The sequence below is a fragment of the Nothoprocta perdicaria genome, unplaced genomic scaffold, assembly GCF_003342845.1.
Source record: "Nothoprocta perdicaria isolate Ctin4 unplaced genomic scaffold, notPer1 scaffold_209, whole genome shotgun sequence".
Lineage (NCBI taxonomy): Eukaryota > Metazoa > Chordata > Aves > Tinamiformes > Tinamidae > Nothoprocta > Nothoprocta perdicaria.
The window spans coordinates 874,130-888,146 of NW_020455305.1; the positions used below are offsets into that span (position 1 = coordinate 874,130).

The 14,017-nt window shown below is 35.9% G+C and overlaps 1 protein-coding gene across 1 annotated transcript in view; it reads right to left on the reverse strand.

The window, feature by feature from the left end:
- Nucleotides 1–4,024: 4,024 nt before the first annotated feature.
- CUNH7orf57 (chromosome unknown C7orf57 homolog) overlaps nt 4,025–14,017 on the reverse strand; it is a 10,359-nt gene continuing 366 nt past the window's right edge. The window contains exons 2-9 of the mRNA XM_026038382.1: nt 13,796–13,909; nt 12,270–12,467; nt 11,374–11,482; nt 11,080–11,242; nt 6,779–6,879; nt 5,652–5,788; nt 5,563–5,577; nt 4,025–4,714 (exon numbers count right to left, since the gene is read on the reverse strand). Coding sequence (XP_025894167.1) covers nt 4,668–4,714; nt 5,563–5,577; nt 5,652–5,788; nt 6,779–6,879; nt 11,080–11,242; nt 11,374–11,482; nt 12,270–12,467; nt 13,796–13,909 — 884 coding nt within the window. The 3' untranslated portion in view covers nt 4,025–4,667. The remainder of the gene's footprint in view (nt 4,715–5,562; nt 5,578–5,651; nt 5,789–6,778; nt 6,880–11,079; nt 11,243–11,373; nt 11,483–12,269; nt 12,468–13,795; nt 13,910–14,017) is intronic.

Below are 14,017 nucleotides of genomic sequence, written 5' to 3' on the forward strand. Positions count from 1 at the left end.
TATGTTCAAAAATGTTATTTTGGAAAGGTGAAACATACAGCAGGGTATGGTGTGATTAAAGCAAAAAGAAATTACAAAGATTTCATTTTGTCCCACCTTTTAGGTTTTTTTATTTCATGGGTGAAAATTTGCATCTATGGAAAATAAAGTTGTCTTTTATACCTCAAGAAATGCCCCTTCTTGCTTATCATAAAAAGTTTTATTGTCAATTGACCAACAAATTCAGTTCAGACACTCATAACCTCTAGTCATTTAGGTTGTTTAGTATCATTAAAATTATTAATATGAAAACAAAAAGAATGGACCTTTATAGCTTTTTCTTTTAGAGAAGCTATTACAAAGTAACTACATAATAAAGATATATATATGCACACACACATACCAAATGGAAGACTAGAATGCCACACTATTGTTTACCGAAAAAAAATGGGTCTCAGCCTACATCCTACATCCTTTGCTTACCCAAATCTACACATTCACTGATGTTTTAGATGGTAAAGAAGTGGATGGACAAATTCATTCTATTTTGCTTAGACTGCTATGCAGAGCAAATGTATCTAAGCCCTTGATTTTTGAAAACACATTTAATTCTGGTTTAACAAGGCATAAGTGATAAAGGGCATTCAGTAAATTGTGGATTATTCAGCTTTGCTACAATTAAATGAACACATGTAAAAGGAAAATTATTCTTAGGCAATTAAACTTTCAAATTATTGTTTAATCTGTATCTGGAATTCTATTTTAAAGATACTCACATATTAAGTAGGCTTGAATGTAATTCATAATCTGAACTGCAGTTTGTATTTATGGGCTTGCAGGACAACCACGCTCCCCCCCCCCCCCCCCCCCAAAAAAAAAAAATTTCATTTACTATTTAAAACCATTTGATTCGGAGATGGAACACAATACAATTAATAAATGTTCAACCATATAAAACGGGAAAGGCTAGAAGCTTTTCACTTCAGTGCATTATGAAAACAAACCAAAAAATCTACAAAACAAGTCTTGTAGATCTAGCAGCTTCCAATACTTTTTCTTTGTAACTGCTGACAAGTCTGAAAATCTTGCCAATTCCATGACTATGTAGACTCGGAAATAAATAAAATAGAACATAGTTATTGGGATAACGCCAACTTACAAGGGCACAAGGCCACAATAAGGCCACAATGTTTCCATCCTTTGTTTGTTTGTTTTTTTGTTTTGCTTCCCTGGTTTCATGTATTTTGCTCAACTGTTACCTCACACCTCTGCAGTAGCTCTCTTATTCCTACCACGAAATCATAAATTTCAAGGTTCTCTATGTGCTCTTGTAATGAGAAATCTGAAAACCCTGACACAGCACTTCAGGTTGTTAATGTTCTATCTCATGGTGTTCAAACTTTATCTGTGAAGATTCAGCTGGTTAACAGTGCACATCAAACCTCTCCTTGGCTTGACTAAGAAAACCTGAATACACCTTAATGTCACTTTAAACAAACTTTTAAGAATTTGAGGAACACCATACAGGCTTTAAGTAGTGGTGAATCAAGCAAAAAAAGAGAGAGAATGGTTCAAACTGGATATGATGCTCTGAAAGCCCACACAAAAAAGAACTGTGAACTAAGAACACTACTATAAATACTATAAACACTGTTTAGTAAGTGCTACAGTACTTTAGTACTACAGTACTTTAGTAAGTACTAAAGCCAAATAATAGTAATAAGTGACCAAGTTATGACCTCAGTTTTCTTTGTCGCCTTTCTCTAACAATTGCCTAAAAAAAAAAAAAAAAACCAACAGCTTTGGACAAGAACTCCAAAGTAGAGGTGAAGAGTTCAGAAGCAAAGAACATTTGGGTATCAAATGATTCAAAGTAATAGAATTAGTTTAGGAAACCTCATACGTAACTTTTTCTTTAGAAGAACAAATAGTAACATAGGATTACTACTTTTTTTTCCACAGAAAATAAGCAGTATTATAGTTATGAGGTAATTATGAGTTACACCTACAGAAGAATTCATGTTTTATGGAATGGCTTTAATCAACTTTGGCACAACGAGCACCTTCTGATCTCTGTTAACTGACTAGCTATACACTTTAAAAAGGCTTTTAAATACCCATATTGTTATTGTTTCATAGCATTACTGTTTCCAACTTGTACTGAATACCTTAAAGACAAGTCAATTCAAAAACAAAACCAAAAAAACTAACAGAAATGGATTCACAGAATCACAGAATATTCAAGGTTGGAAGGGACCTCTACAGATCATCTAGTCCAACCTTCTCGCTCAAGCAGGCACACCCAGAGCAAGGGGCACAGGGTGGCATCCAGGGGGGTTTTGAAGACCTCCAGACACGGAGACTCCACAACCTCCTTGGGCAGCCTGTTCCACTGCTCTGTCACCCTCACAGTAAAGAAGTTCCTCCTCACCTGGAGACGGAACTTCCTGTGCTCCAGCTTATGGCCATTACCCCTCGTCCTATCGCTGGCCACCAGTGAAAACAGCTTGCCCCGTTCCTCCCTGCATTCTCCCTTCCTGAACTTATACATGTTAATCATAGCCCCTCTCAGCCTTCTCTTCCCCAGGCTAAACAGACCCAGATTCAATATATCAATATCTAAGAACACAAAAACATGCTACTACTCAACTGATGAACATTTGAAAAAAATTGGTGATCTTAATCACCAATTAATCAACTTAATTCTAGAGTTTTATCATCATCTCCTACTTACTTCTCCTTTGTATCAGTAAAACACATAACAGGGAGCAGTGTTTCCTACAAAATATCATAGGAAATACACCTGTATTGTCAGGAGATGAAGATGGGACTGAAAAATACTGCTTATAGTTAAAGGCATTCAAGTATGTTCCAGTAGACGCTCAGAAATAGCATTCATTTTAATGTTGCATTTCTTCATTGTTGGGCAGAAAAAGCAGGTCTCCATGGGACTCTATCTGACATTTAGTAATAAATGCTATCATCTTCTCCAAAGGCTGTACGAAACATAGCTGAATTCTCAGAGGGAGATTCATATGACTGGGTAATTCTGAGGAACTCATATATGACTGCATAATTCTGAGGAACTTGTAAAATGTTACTTATTTTTCCTGAAAATATTGCAGTGCTATTGCTGGTAACTGCATTAACTTTAAAATTCGATAGTTGAAATCCTGTGAATATCAACAATTTGTCTGTTATATAATCTTGTCATACTAACTTATTATTTAATGCTGCTCCGTAGTGGCAGTTCTTGTACTGATCAGGGTCCAATAGTATAAACCTCAATTTCAGCATCTCTTGGAGAATTAGATTTCATCAAAAGCATTGCTTTCACACCAAAATTAAGGGTTTCAATATATCCAAAACTAAACTACAAAGCAATTTTAAATGGGAATTTACTTCAGCTAATATTTCTTTGTATTTTCTTCCTCACATACCACTCAGATAATTTAAATTTATACTACAATTTAAATTTATTCATATTTGGAAAAATGTACTGATTAATCAATAATATACATTAGCCATTAACATATGTTTTAGCCCTTTATTTTTGTAAATGCAACTCAGACACTTGCATTATTTGTTAAAATGAATGGCAAAGGCTCAGATGCTGGCTCTTCTTTGTCTGGCTCTTCTTTATCAACAGTAAAACTCACAACAGCTTTCACTGAAATTTTGGGGGCTTAGGATTAGCAGTAGGTTTATATATTTCTAATCAATTTTCTAAAAATTTTAATAACAAAGTATTGCTTAATCAAGCTGTCTTAACATTCTCTTTGTAGAAATGTAGATTCAATAGTACATTAAAATCTTCAGCTCTGGATTCAAAGGTGTGGACTGTATTTAAAATATACTCTGAAAAGGAAAATAACCAAATTACCAATTTCATTTATTTAAAATTCCCCCTTTTTAGTATAAACAAATCTTATCAGAAAATACAAGAATTTTAACTGGCTTTAAAATAAAATATTTCTATTTCACAAGACTTCAGAGAGAATTCCTCTTTCAAACAGATAAAAGAGTCAACATTAACATGTCAGTATCTAACTTTCAGAATATCAAAATAATTGTTATACATTAATTCCGAACACTATGTCCAGTGTTTATGCAGCAGGTGTAGTGAAAAGAATCATGCAAGAAAGCTGAGTATCTGGTGTAAATCTGCTTTGGGGACTAAGAGGCTACCTTTCCAGTGAAGGATTTGCTTTTCTACCCAAGGTAGCTTTATCAGTTTGTTTCTATCAGTTAGACCCATACAGCTCCACTTCCCCTTTCTTTATGAGACAAATGATGAGTACAATCATAACCAAACCAGCAAGCTTTTCTTCAACTATACTGATACATTACTCACGTATAGTACAGATCAGCAGCAACAGGGTAATCCTATGTGACAACAGCAAAGGAGCACTAGTCTTATATTAGAGAGAATTTCAGTTTTGCTCCTTGAAACCCTATTAAGCAAAGGTGTAAGGGTTCATGCTGACAGCTGTTGCCTACGCTTTACAACGTGCTGTAACGAAGCACAGTGAAGTTCAGAGATAAAGCACTCAATAAGGAAGCAGTTTAACTAGAAATGTAATCTTATCAGATAAACGTAATCTAGCATATAAAAAGTGGACTTCATTATAAGCCCTATAATGCTTTACTTTTCCCAATAGTCTGGAGTATTCCTGAAGCTATGGCATTCACTCGTTACTTGCAGATGCTGTTTCAGGCAGTGATGGTTCTGAATCTGCAATAAGGAAAGAAGGAAAAACTTGAGGAAAGTCCAAGCAAAGCCTTCAGCACACACCTGAACCTATGAAGAGACTAAAGTTGAAACTGTATCAAAGTACAACACACTTGGGGCAAAACCACACCTATTAGGGCAAAAGCTTTTTCCTCTTTTTTAAACACTGAGATACACAATGCATCTCAGGCTGACTATCTGTGGTTGACAGAAGACAACATAAAAAAAAAAGCAGGGGTCATATTGTTTAATAGCTTGGAAAGGAAAAGATTTTCAAAAGTACAATGCATCTGTATATCAAACTATGTAGCTTATTCACTTTTCATCAATACTCACAGTCTAACCATCATTTCATTATCTGTTTTTGCTTCAGTGATGTAACCAAACCAATTTAACCACTACCCTGAAAAATCCTCAGTTTTCTTTATTTCCAAAATGTCACATTTGAGGCACACTTCATGTTAAATAAATCAGCAACAACCACATGAACCTATTTGGAGGCTTGAAATATCCCAAATGCTTTCCTTCAATAATGAGAAACTAATTAAGAAAAATTTCAGTGCACCAGAACGTTAAATAGGTTCTGACGGCAAAAGAGGAGTACTAATATTCTTCGTTCCTGTTAAGGAAAAGCATTTCTGGATCGACCTACAAGGTCTTCATTTCTCTTCAGGCAGCATCTTCTGCATGATCAGAGATTGGATCCTCAAGCTGATTTCAATTTCTCATATTAGATGCCCTATTTCAGGTCCAGAGAAAAATCTAGGTTCATCCTTTTGTTTTGTAGCAGATTTTCCTTTGAATACGGCATCACTTTGGATTTTGCTCTCGTGCTTCCTTCTGATACTCACCTGGAGAAAGAGGATCTGCAAAGAAGACCAAGAATCCTTTAATATACATACATTCATTCTTAATAATAATGTAAGACAAAAAAAATTACCTCTCAATTCCTCACTATTTTCTGATGTTTGTTGAACCTTTTTTTCTCTTTCAATGTGCTGCTGAATCCAGTCAGCTCCATAACCATTGCTAATTAATTTGCTGAAGTTTACTGCTTCACCATTTCTCTGAGCAGGCCTGTAAAGCCAACAAAATACATTGGAAGAAAAAGCATAAATAAATCATATAATATATAAACCAACATATAAATCATTTCATAAAAAAAACACATCTATATACCCAATTCACAAAACACACATGCATAATTTTATATAAGCCATGCATTCATGCGTTTTGTTGGAATTTAACATGTACAATAATTACAGAATTCTGGTCCTAGAAAAAATAAATGAAGAAGTTCAATGAAGAATGTGAGAGTAAAACAGGCTGATAATAGTGTAATAGTACTGTTACATGTATTAACATAATAATATTGTATTACTGTATTAAGATAATAATAAAGTTATGTGGGTGGCATTTTGTCCCCAAGTTTAATCAGTTAATATGTACTAATAAACTTCTAAATTAACACATTTCTAAAACAATCTGAAATTACTGATGTCCATGTGTAATACATTTGTAAGACTTAAAATTTGCACACAGTGTTGTGTACAGCTTGATGATGTAATCATTTGCTTAGAAAACTGTTTTATCTTCCAGGTGTTTGTTACAGTGTTTTTGTTGTACATCACCTTATGCTAGGTAATAGTTAATATGATTTTTTTAGATGCCACACTTGTGTCTTTGTCCATTATTTCTTTGAGCACAGTTTACAACAATGCAGTTGGCCCCTGTTTACTGGTATTGAGAACAACAACAAAACCAATTTAGAATATGGTAAAAACAGTGAGTTGCATGAAGCTCTACCATACAACTGTATGCTTACTTTTCACAAAGCAAAGCCCTATTTAGTATCTTTGCCATGTAAGCTCAAGTCCTGTTATATTTGTTGTTTATAAAACCATTTCAGTACTCCAGATGATACCATGCTTAATGGCAATAAGGACCCACAAAGTCCAAAAAAACATTCACAGATCTAGATCTATACAATTTCATAGGATTACTCATATGCACAAAAGGTTGCAGAATCAGGAGTTTAAAGAATTTCATAAAAAATGTATGACTTACATGGGTGGAAAGGTAAGCTTATTTTTCCCACTGAACTCCTTGTTTGTAGGAACATTCTGAATTTTGCTTTGATATTTAGGGTTTATAGCTGGAAACTTTACCTGTGTTACAGAAACCTTAATTAGTAAAGTAAGTTAAGATAAAAATGAATAAGAGGTGTGGAAAATGCGCCCTATTAAAGACTGAGAATCTTTCAGTGTTACCATTTTAGGAATATTATTTCCAGCAGTAGGCATAGAGGAACATAAGGCAATACTAAAAGGGAATACAGCACTTCTTTATCTGAGATGACATCAGCTGTCTGCTGTCTGTCCAGCACAGCAATAATTTGGACTATGGTCATTCATGACCTTTGTCTTGCTGTAGGCTTACTATCAAAATTATGTTTCCAGTTCAGACTTAGCAATTGCAACTTCTCATCATGGCTCAGTTCTCTACATGCAATCTCTGAAAACACTCTGGTCTTACTAAGGTCAATGTGACCAGAAATTCTGTTTAATTATAGCAATATTTTGGGGTAAAAAGCATATGGTAACCCATGTATAACTATAAAGGTATAGTTATACCTTTATATTAACTATTATACCTATATATTAACTACATTAATTTGGGGTTTGAGATTCCAACAAATCCAGATATATCGAGAAGCCTACAATGAAAGTATATATTACTAAATACTACCTTTATTTTACAAGTTAAAGACAGGTTAAGAAATCCAGTGTTGACTAGTGGTTATAGAGATCACTTCTTTGATTATATTGAGATATCCCAATAAGGTAAACAGATATAAAGACACCTAGGAAACTAGTAAAACAGCATTACAAGGTCTCGTAGTGAAAGTTAGAAAGTTACTGAAAAGTAATGGAGAAACATCAGCAATACATACCAGGGCTGTTTATTTTAACACTCATCACAATCAATGACTACAGAAGGACCAAACTTCCTTCAAATAAAATTGTTAAAACTAAATATCCTCAACTAATACCAGACATTTTTCATAAATAATTTAGAAGAAATTTGAGGTTTAAAATAAATAAAAATAACAAAGTGTTTAAAGACTAATTACACTGTGCTTCATTAAGAAAAAAAATAAAAAAGGAAATACCTGAAGATGCCATAAACTATTTTTAAATCCTTTCTATAATATGTTGTTTTATTAGTACTATATTGACCATTTTATCTTTTAAACATCCAAAACATGAGAGCACCCTATGGCATAAAAGATACTGACGGCCAGTTATTTTAAAGGAAGAAATGAGAAGAGAGTAACTAGAAGTGCTATATTGCTATAAAAAGGACATGAGGCATAAAGATACCCTGAACCTAAGCAGACTCACATACCACAGTATCATTAACAAGATTAAAAAATGCAAGAACAGAGAACAAAAGTTAGGTGCATAATGAGCAACTGTAAATGGATTGCAGACACTATAAAACATTTCACAGGAAAACATCAATGAAGGAAAATTCTAAAGCAGATAAAAATACACTGCAGAACAAAGGAGCACATGCAGATTCAGTTCGTAGAGTTCGGCTTTCAGACATTTCTTATAGAAACTAAAAGCCCATTCACCACAAGTCTCGTAAAATTTCTGTACAGAAAAAGCAAGACAAAAACCCAGATCAAATTACTTGCACTTACTGAGAGACAACAAGCATATACCTGTGTATGCTCTGCAGAACTCCATGACACCTTACAAAAGGAATCCTATCATTACCTCTGCTTTGTATTACCTCTGTTTTTACCTCTGCTTTTACCTCTGTTTACACAGCACCATGAGGTGTCTTGCATAAGCCAATGGAGCAGACTAGTGGCAGAGCTGGGAATAGATGGAGTTTAGGAAGCTCCAGTTCCCCATCCAGTGTGCTTATTTACCAGGCCAGTGTGCTCAGTTATTATTGCAATTACAAACTGTAGATGGGCTGAAAAAGTACTGGTAGTGAAATACAAAAAGTATTCATACATACATAAATATATAAAAAATGTACTTATATTTTTGTATTTCCTGTGTCTCCAGGAGGACAGCAATTAAAAACTGAAAACAACAACGAAAGGTAAATTCTATGATGAACAGGGAACTTCTCATACTACTACTAGAAGTATGTTGAATGTTAGGATATGAACAGTACCACTATCTAGTGAAGTTCCTCCTTTCGACTTGGGAAAGGAGGAAAAAAAAAAAAGAAAAAAGTATCCTTGAACAAAAAGCTGAATTCCAAAGCAAATGTCTAGGAAAAAGAAGGATTTCACACATGAGGGAGTAGAGTTAGTAGTGTAGCAGAAAGAATGCCTAGCTCTGGCGCAAACCCTGATACGCCTCTAGCTGATCTCCCACTAGATGCTAGATGCTAGAGGTCTGTCGCTAAAGGATGTTTCCATTTGGGCTAGTAATTTGTCATGTCAGTATGAGGATGAAAGTTGAATTCCTCACATGCTGATGATTCTTTGCTGCTTTGTGTAACTCTCAGAGGAAAGAAGGGTGCTTGCAATTGAGGCATCAGGAAGAGACTGGATCCATGCTGAGGCATAGAGAACAATATGATGGCTTCCCCCTGGTCTCCAGTCCTCCCATGCAAAATTATAGACATAAGGCACGTTTTAGTATGTGCAGTGGTGGAGATTTCAGTATTTCAGAGAAGAGTGGAATGAAATCTTAAACACCTGGAGCAAAGGTCACTTGGGAACTATGTGTGCTGATCTGAGCACAACTGGTACCCTTAGAGGTTTAAATGTTTTTGCATTTGTCCCTAAGGACATCCTTTGAGATTTCTCTCCGTAATTGCCCCATCATACCTCTCAGTTTTGGAGGACTAACTTGTCCTCCATTGTCTTACTGAAAGATTCCTGAGTGAAAGATTCCTGTGGGATGTGTTCTTAACAAAACACAGGATAGAAACCTCTCATAACAAGAGACAACTACTAGAAGTAGCTGTGAAAGAAAAGCACCATATGATGTCTCAAAGTATGAGAGATACTTCCCGCAAGCATCTCTTGTGGAACAAGAGAAACAGTAGTATAAGAAGAGAGCTACCAAAGAGGACAACCATTTTAGAAATGTTGCGGGGGAAAAGGAGGTGAGGGGAAGAATAATCCACAGATAATCTGATTCTTAGGCACTTAATCATAAAGAATCAGGCTTGTTATTTAGCATCTTTGGTGAAACTTAGCTTATACATAAGAAGTGGGTATATAGTGGCTATAAAACAAACGGAACCCACTTTAACAGCCATAGACTTCAATTTCATCTATTCTTGTCAAAATGAAATTTGACTACTCACAGCATTGAAGACAGTGAGTTCCTAAGTACAGGAGCGAGGGACAGTGCTTCATCTCCCTTCTGTTCTAGCCCTGTAAAGGGCTTCCACAGCCATTTTTATTTGTATTTTCAGTACTTTAAGACTCCGACAGAAATAAAGCTTCATCTAGTCACATCAGGCAAATTATAGCTCAAGCACACATTGTGTGTTTGACTGCTCACATAAAGAGGATGTTCCCAAGCCTGTTCTGAGAAAAAAGGTCTACTTACTTCTGTAAGCCATTGATCTGAACTTGCGTTAGTTACTCACGTCTGTCAAGGATGTTCTTAAAAAGTCAAGCATTTGCACTTTTATTTGAGTGGAAAATACTTATTGCTATTCAAGTATATTAGAAGTATTCCCATGGGTGCTCTGAAGAACTGTATTAACTGAGGCACACAAACTATAGGGCATATTAGAAACAAAAACAACATCAACAAAACCTATCAAGCTTAAACATATAAATGGAGAAGATGGCAAGAGGAAAGAGAGGCTGAGACACAGGTTTCCAGGACAAAACCAAGATATCACACGGACCTTTTTTATCTAACGGCAGTCTGCGCTATATTTATTCTGTGCTATCTACATGTTCTTAGGCTGACAGGGCAGTATCTTTCAGAAGCATCTTTGAATTTAAACTAAAACACAAGTTAAGTCCTTCTCTGAACAATCTTCTGTTCCTCCTCCTTCCCTCTTTCCCCTTTTTTCTCTTTCTTTCTTCCTCCTCCAAGACAGAGAACTATTGACTTTCATACACATTTAAAAACATGCACAATATAAAGTGATTGGAAATCAAATTTCTGGCTCAGATGCTCTACCTCAAGCACTTAGGAAAAGTGTAATTTTATTAGTGTTCTCTAGCCTCAATATAGAAAATTGCTTCTGGAATACAGAAATTGCATTGGACTATAGACTTTTTGGCCCTTATAAAAGGGAAGTTGATCAGAAACATCTTCACAATCTCTGCACAGAGAGCATCACTGCCAAGTGTTTCTCAATCATACCTTTTTTTTTCCTGTGTTCTCTTTATCTTCAGCATCCCGTTGCCAAACACTTTTCATATCGAAATCAAATGGTGCTCTTCTTGTCTCATAGTTAGTACTATGATGATCACTAGCCTTAAACTCTTTATGAATCATAAAATCCGGTATAGTAGAAACATGGTTCCTGAAGACAAAGATTTAGTGATTATTGGTACTATGGATAATTATGAAACATTTTATTAAAAAATAATCATCTGAAACACCAATGAATAAACAGAAATCCTAAGAAGTTATGTGGGATCTCAGCAGACTTACTGTGGCTCATCGGTTGTTGAGGAAGTAGAGCAGTGTGAGTACCAGTCAGGGGCAGCATATGCTACTGGAGATGACTTGCTTGTAGCAGGAATGTGGTGCTTCAGTAAGTCTTAGGATAAAAAGATGAAAGCTGCTAATTATCTGACTTTAGTAATAAATGCATTACCTTTATCTACAGAGTACTGCTTTGTCAGGAAGAGGGCTTTTTCTATTCAGTGTTACTCATATTTCTTGATAAAAACAAATGATGAGCACCTTTCAGCACTGCATTTCAACTGTAGCATGCATATTAGTTTAAATATTTTTGACATATTTCTATCATATGACATTGACATCATTGACCTATCTCAGTGCCTGAGAATTTGTACTCCTATATTGGTCATTCTACTCTAAGTTTACGTGCAAGCACCTATTCAAGTTTTACACTTCTTAACAGTAACGTAAATCATGAAAAATCCTGGTACAGGATCAGAGCATGTACAGAACTGTAAAGTGCTGAATGTCATTATAAGCAAAACACCTTATACATCTCTGCAAAGTTGTCTGATAATGCTTTCTGGGATGAGATGATATTTACCAGAGCATTACTTAAATATGTCTAAATCAAAAAGACTTCTCTATAATGCAGCTAAGCTGTCATACTGATCTCCTCAGATGTACATTAGACAGTATAAGACCACAGATTTTGGAAATGAGTAGCTAAATTAAAAACAGACCACAAAGATTAGATTATTAGATTACATTTTCAATCAATAATTTTTTTTTCATAGTTTAACTTTCAAAATTCCAGAATATTCTTCTGAAACATTCATAAACTTTTTCTACCACAAACCAAACTAGAAGAAAAACAAGCAAATAAAATAATAATAATAATAATAAAAAAAGCAGATGTTCACCAGGTCGGCCTCCTTGCTTTGCCAGCTTTACATATTCTGAATCAGTATCTTTGATCCATTTCCTGCGGCCCCCAAACATCTTTTCATCATGAGGTTCTGCAAGATCACTCAGACCTGGAATCTGGGATGTTGGAGGAAGTGGGATTTCTGAGTTCACCGGTTTCTCTGGCTGCTTCAGTGGCACGTGGTAGTACCAATCTACAGTAAAAGAGAAGAAAATATTTAACTTTTACTGCTAATGTTCTTTCTCCGGTAGCAAAAGTAACAAACTTTGTTATTTAAGATTCAAGAAAGTTCATTTGAACTTATGGAGGGAGCACAGTGCACAAGGCTTTCAGAAGATCAGATAAAGATACAGAAGTATTGCTTTTGTTTAAAAGATTTAGGTTTCAAGTCTTCACTGAAATACACAGCATCATGTAGTTTCATGAAGAAAATGAGACCAAGGACACGAAAAGCAGTAAGCTGCATAAACCCATCCACGGTTGGTTTTCTTTGCTCCTTACCTATCAACAAAAGTAACAACAGTATTCTAATTTTTCTGTTTGCAGCCTTTACTTGTTCAAAAAGAAAAAAACCTTTCTCATCTTCTGGTGTTGAAAAGAAAAAAAAAAGAAGGAAAATAGTGTATCAGCCAAGAAAAAAATAGCTAAAGAGTTTTGCTATGGAAGACAGAGGAGTTCACAGAAATGATCTCACCTGCCAAAAATACTGTTACATATGTATAAGTAAACTATCTTAAGGCAGACATCCTGTTAACAGACATGCTATTAACTTATCATATCAAGCACAACATTAACTATGCTGAAACCTCGCTAATGGAAGAACCCGCTTTGTTTGGTGGCAGGAGGCAAAGATGTATTAGACTGTTTTCTTTCATCACGCTTTCTAATTAAGTCCATCAGGAACTGCTCTACCTAATTATCTCAAAAGTTCGTATTCAACTTGCTAGGTTACCACCACCTTGGAAATCCAAATCTTTTCATAACTTAGGACTGAGGAGTTTTTCAAAAGCTGTAAATCGACTGGGAAGGTTTGTATTTCAATGGAAAATGGCAATAACTGACTCGAATTTTCCTGTAAAATAGACTGGTGGACCCAATCTAACAAGCTAAAATCTACTGGGATTTAACTACCATACAAGGTGTTTTAAGATTTTTTTTTTTCCCGTAAGATCTCCTAGTTAATCTCTGCAAAATGGAAAAATGGTGTAACAAAATACAAGAGCTGTGTTAAAATTATCTGGGCACGGCACGCATGCTTAGAGCTCAGAAAATACTTTAAAAAAGAGTAAGTTAGGTGGGAACATGTCAGAAATGTTTAAAATGAGGCCAACCCACCACAGGTAGGAAAAAGCAAGTGATCAGCCATCTCCACATTGGGCTGTTAACATCTCCCCACAGCCCACCCAAAACAAACAAAAATCCTCTCCTCCTCTTGGGGAAAAATAAACAAACAAACAAGCAAAAACTTTTAGACTTGTTTGCCAGAATTACCCCCAAAATAAATAAAATCCTTGCCCTGACCCCCAGCCAGCTCCAGCCCAGGTCTGCGCAGTGACTGCCTGACGGGGCGCCACGCGCCCCTAACCCCGGGAATTGCGCACGGGGAAAAGGTTTCTGCGGAGCAACGCGACGCGGCTGCGGGCACAGGCAACGCGGGGCGCCGCCACCCGAAAACGGCCACGTTGGCTCGCGGCGCTGGGAAACGCGCGCTGCGGCGCGGCGCGGTACTTGCCGCAGGCGGCG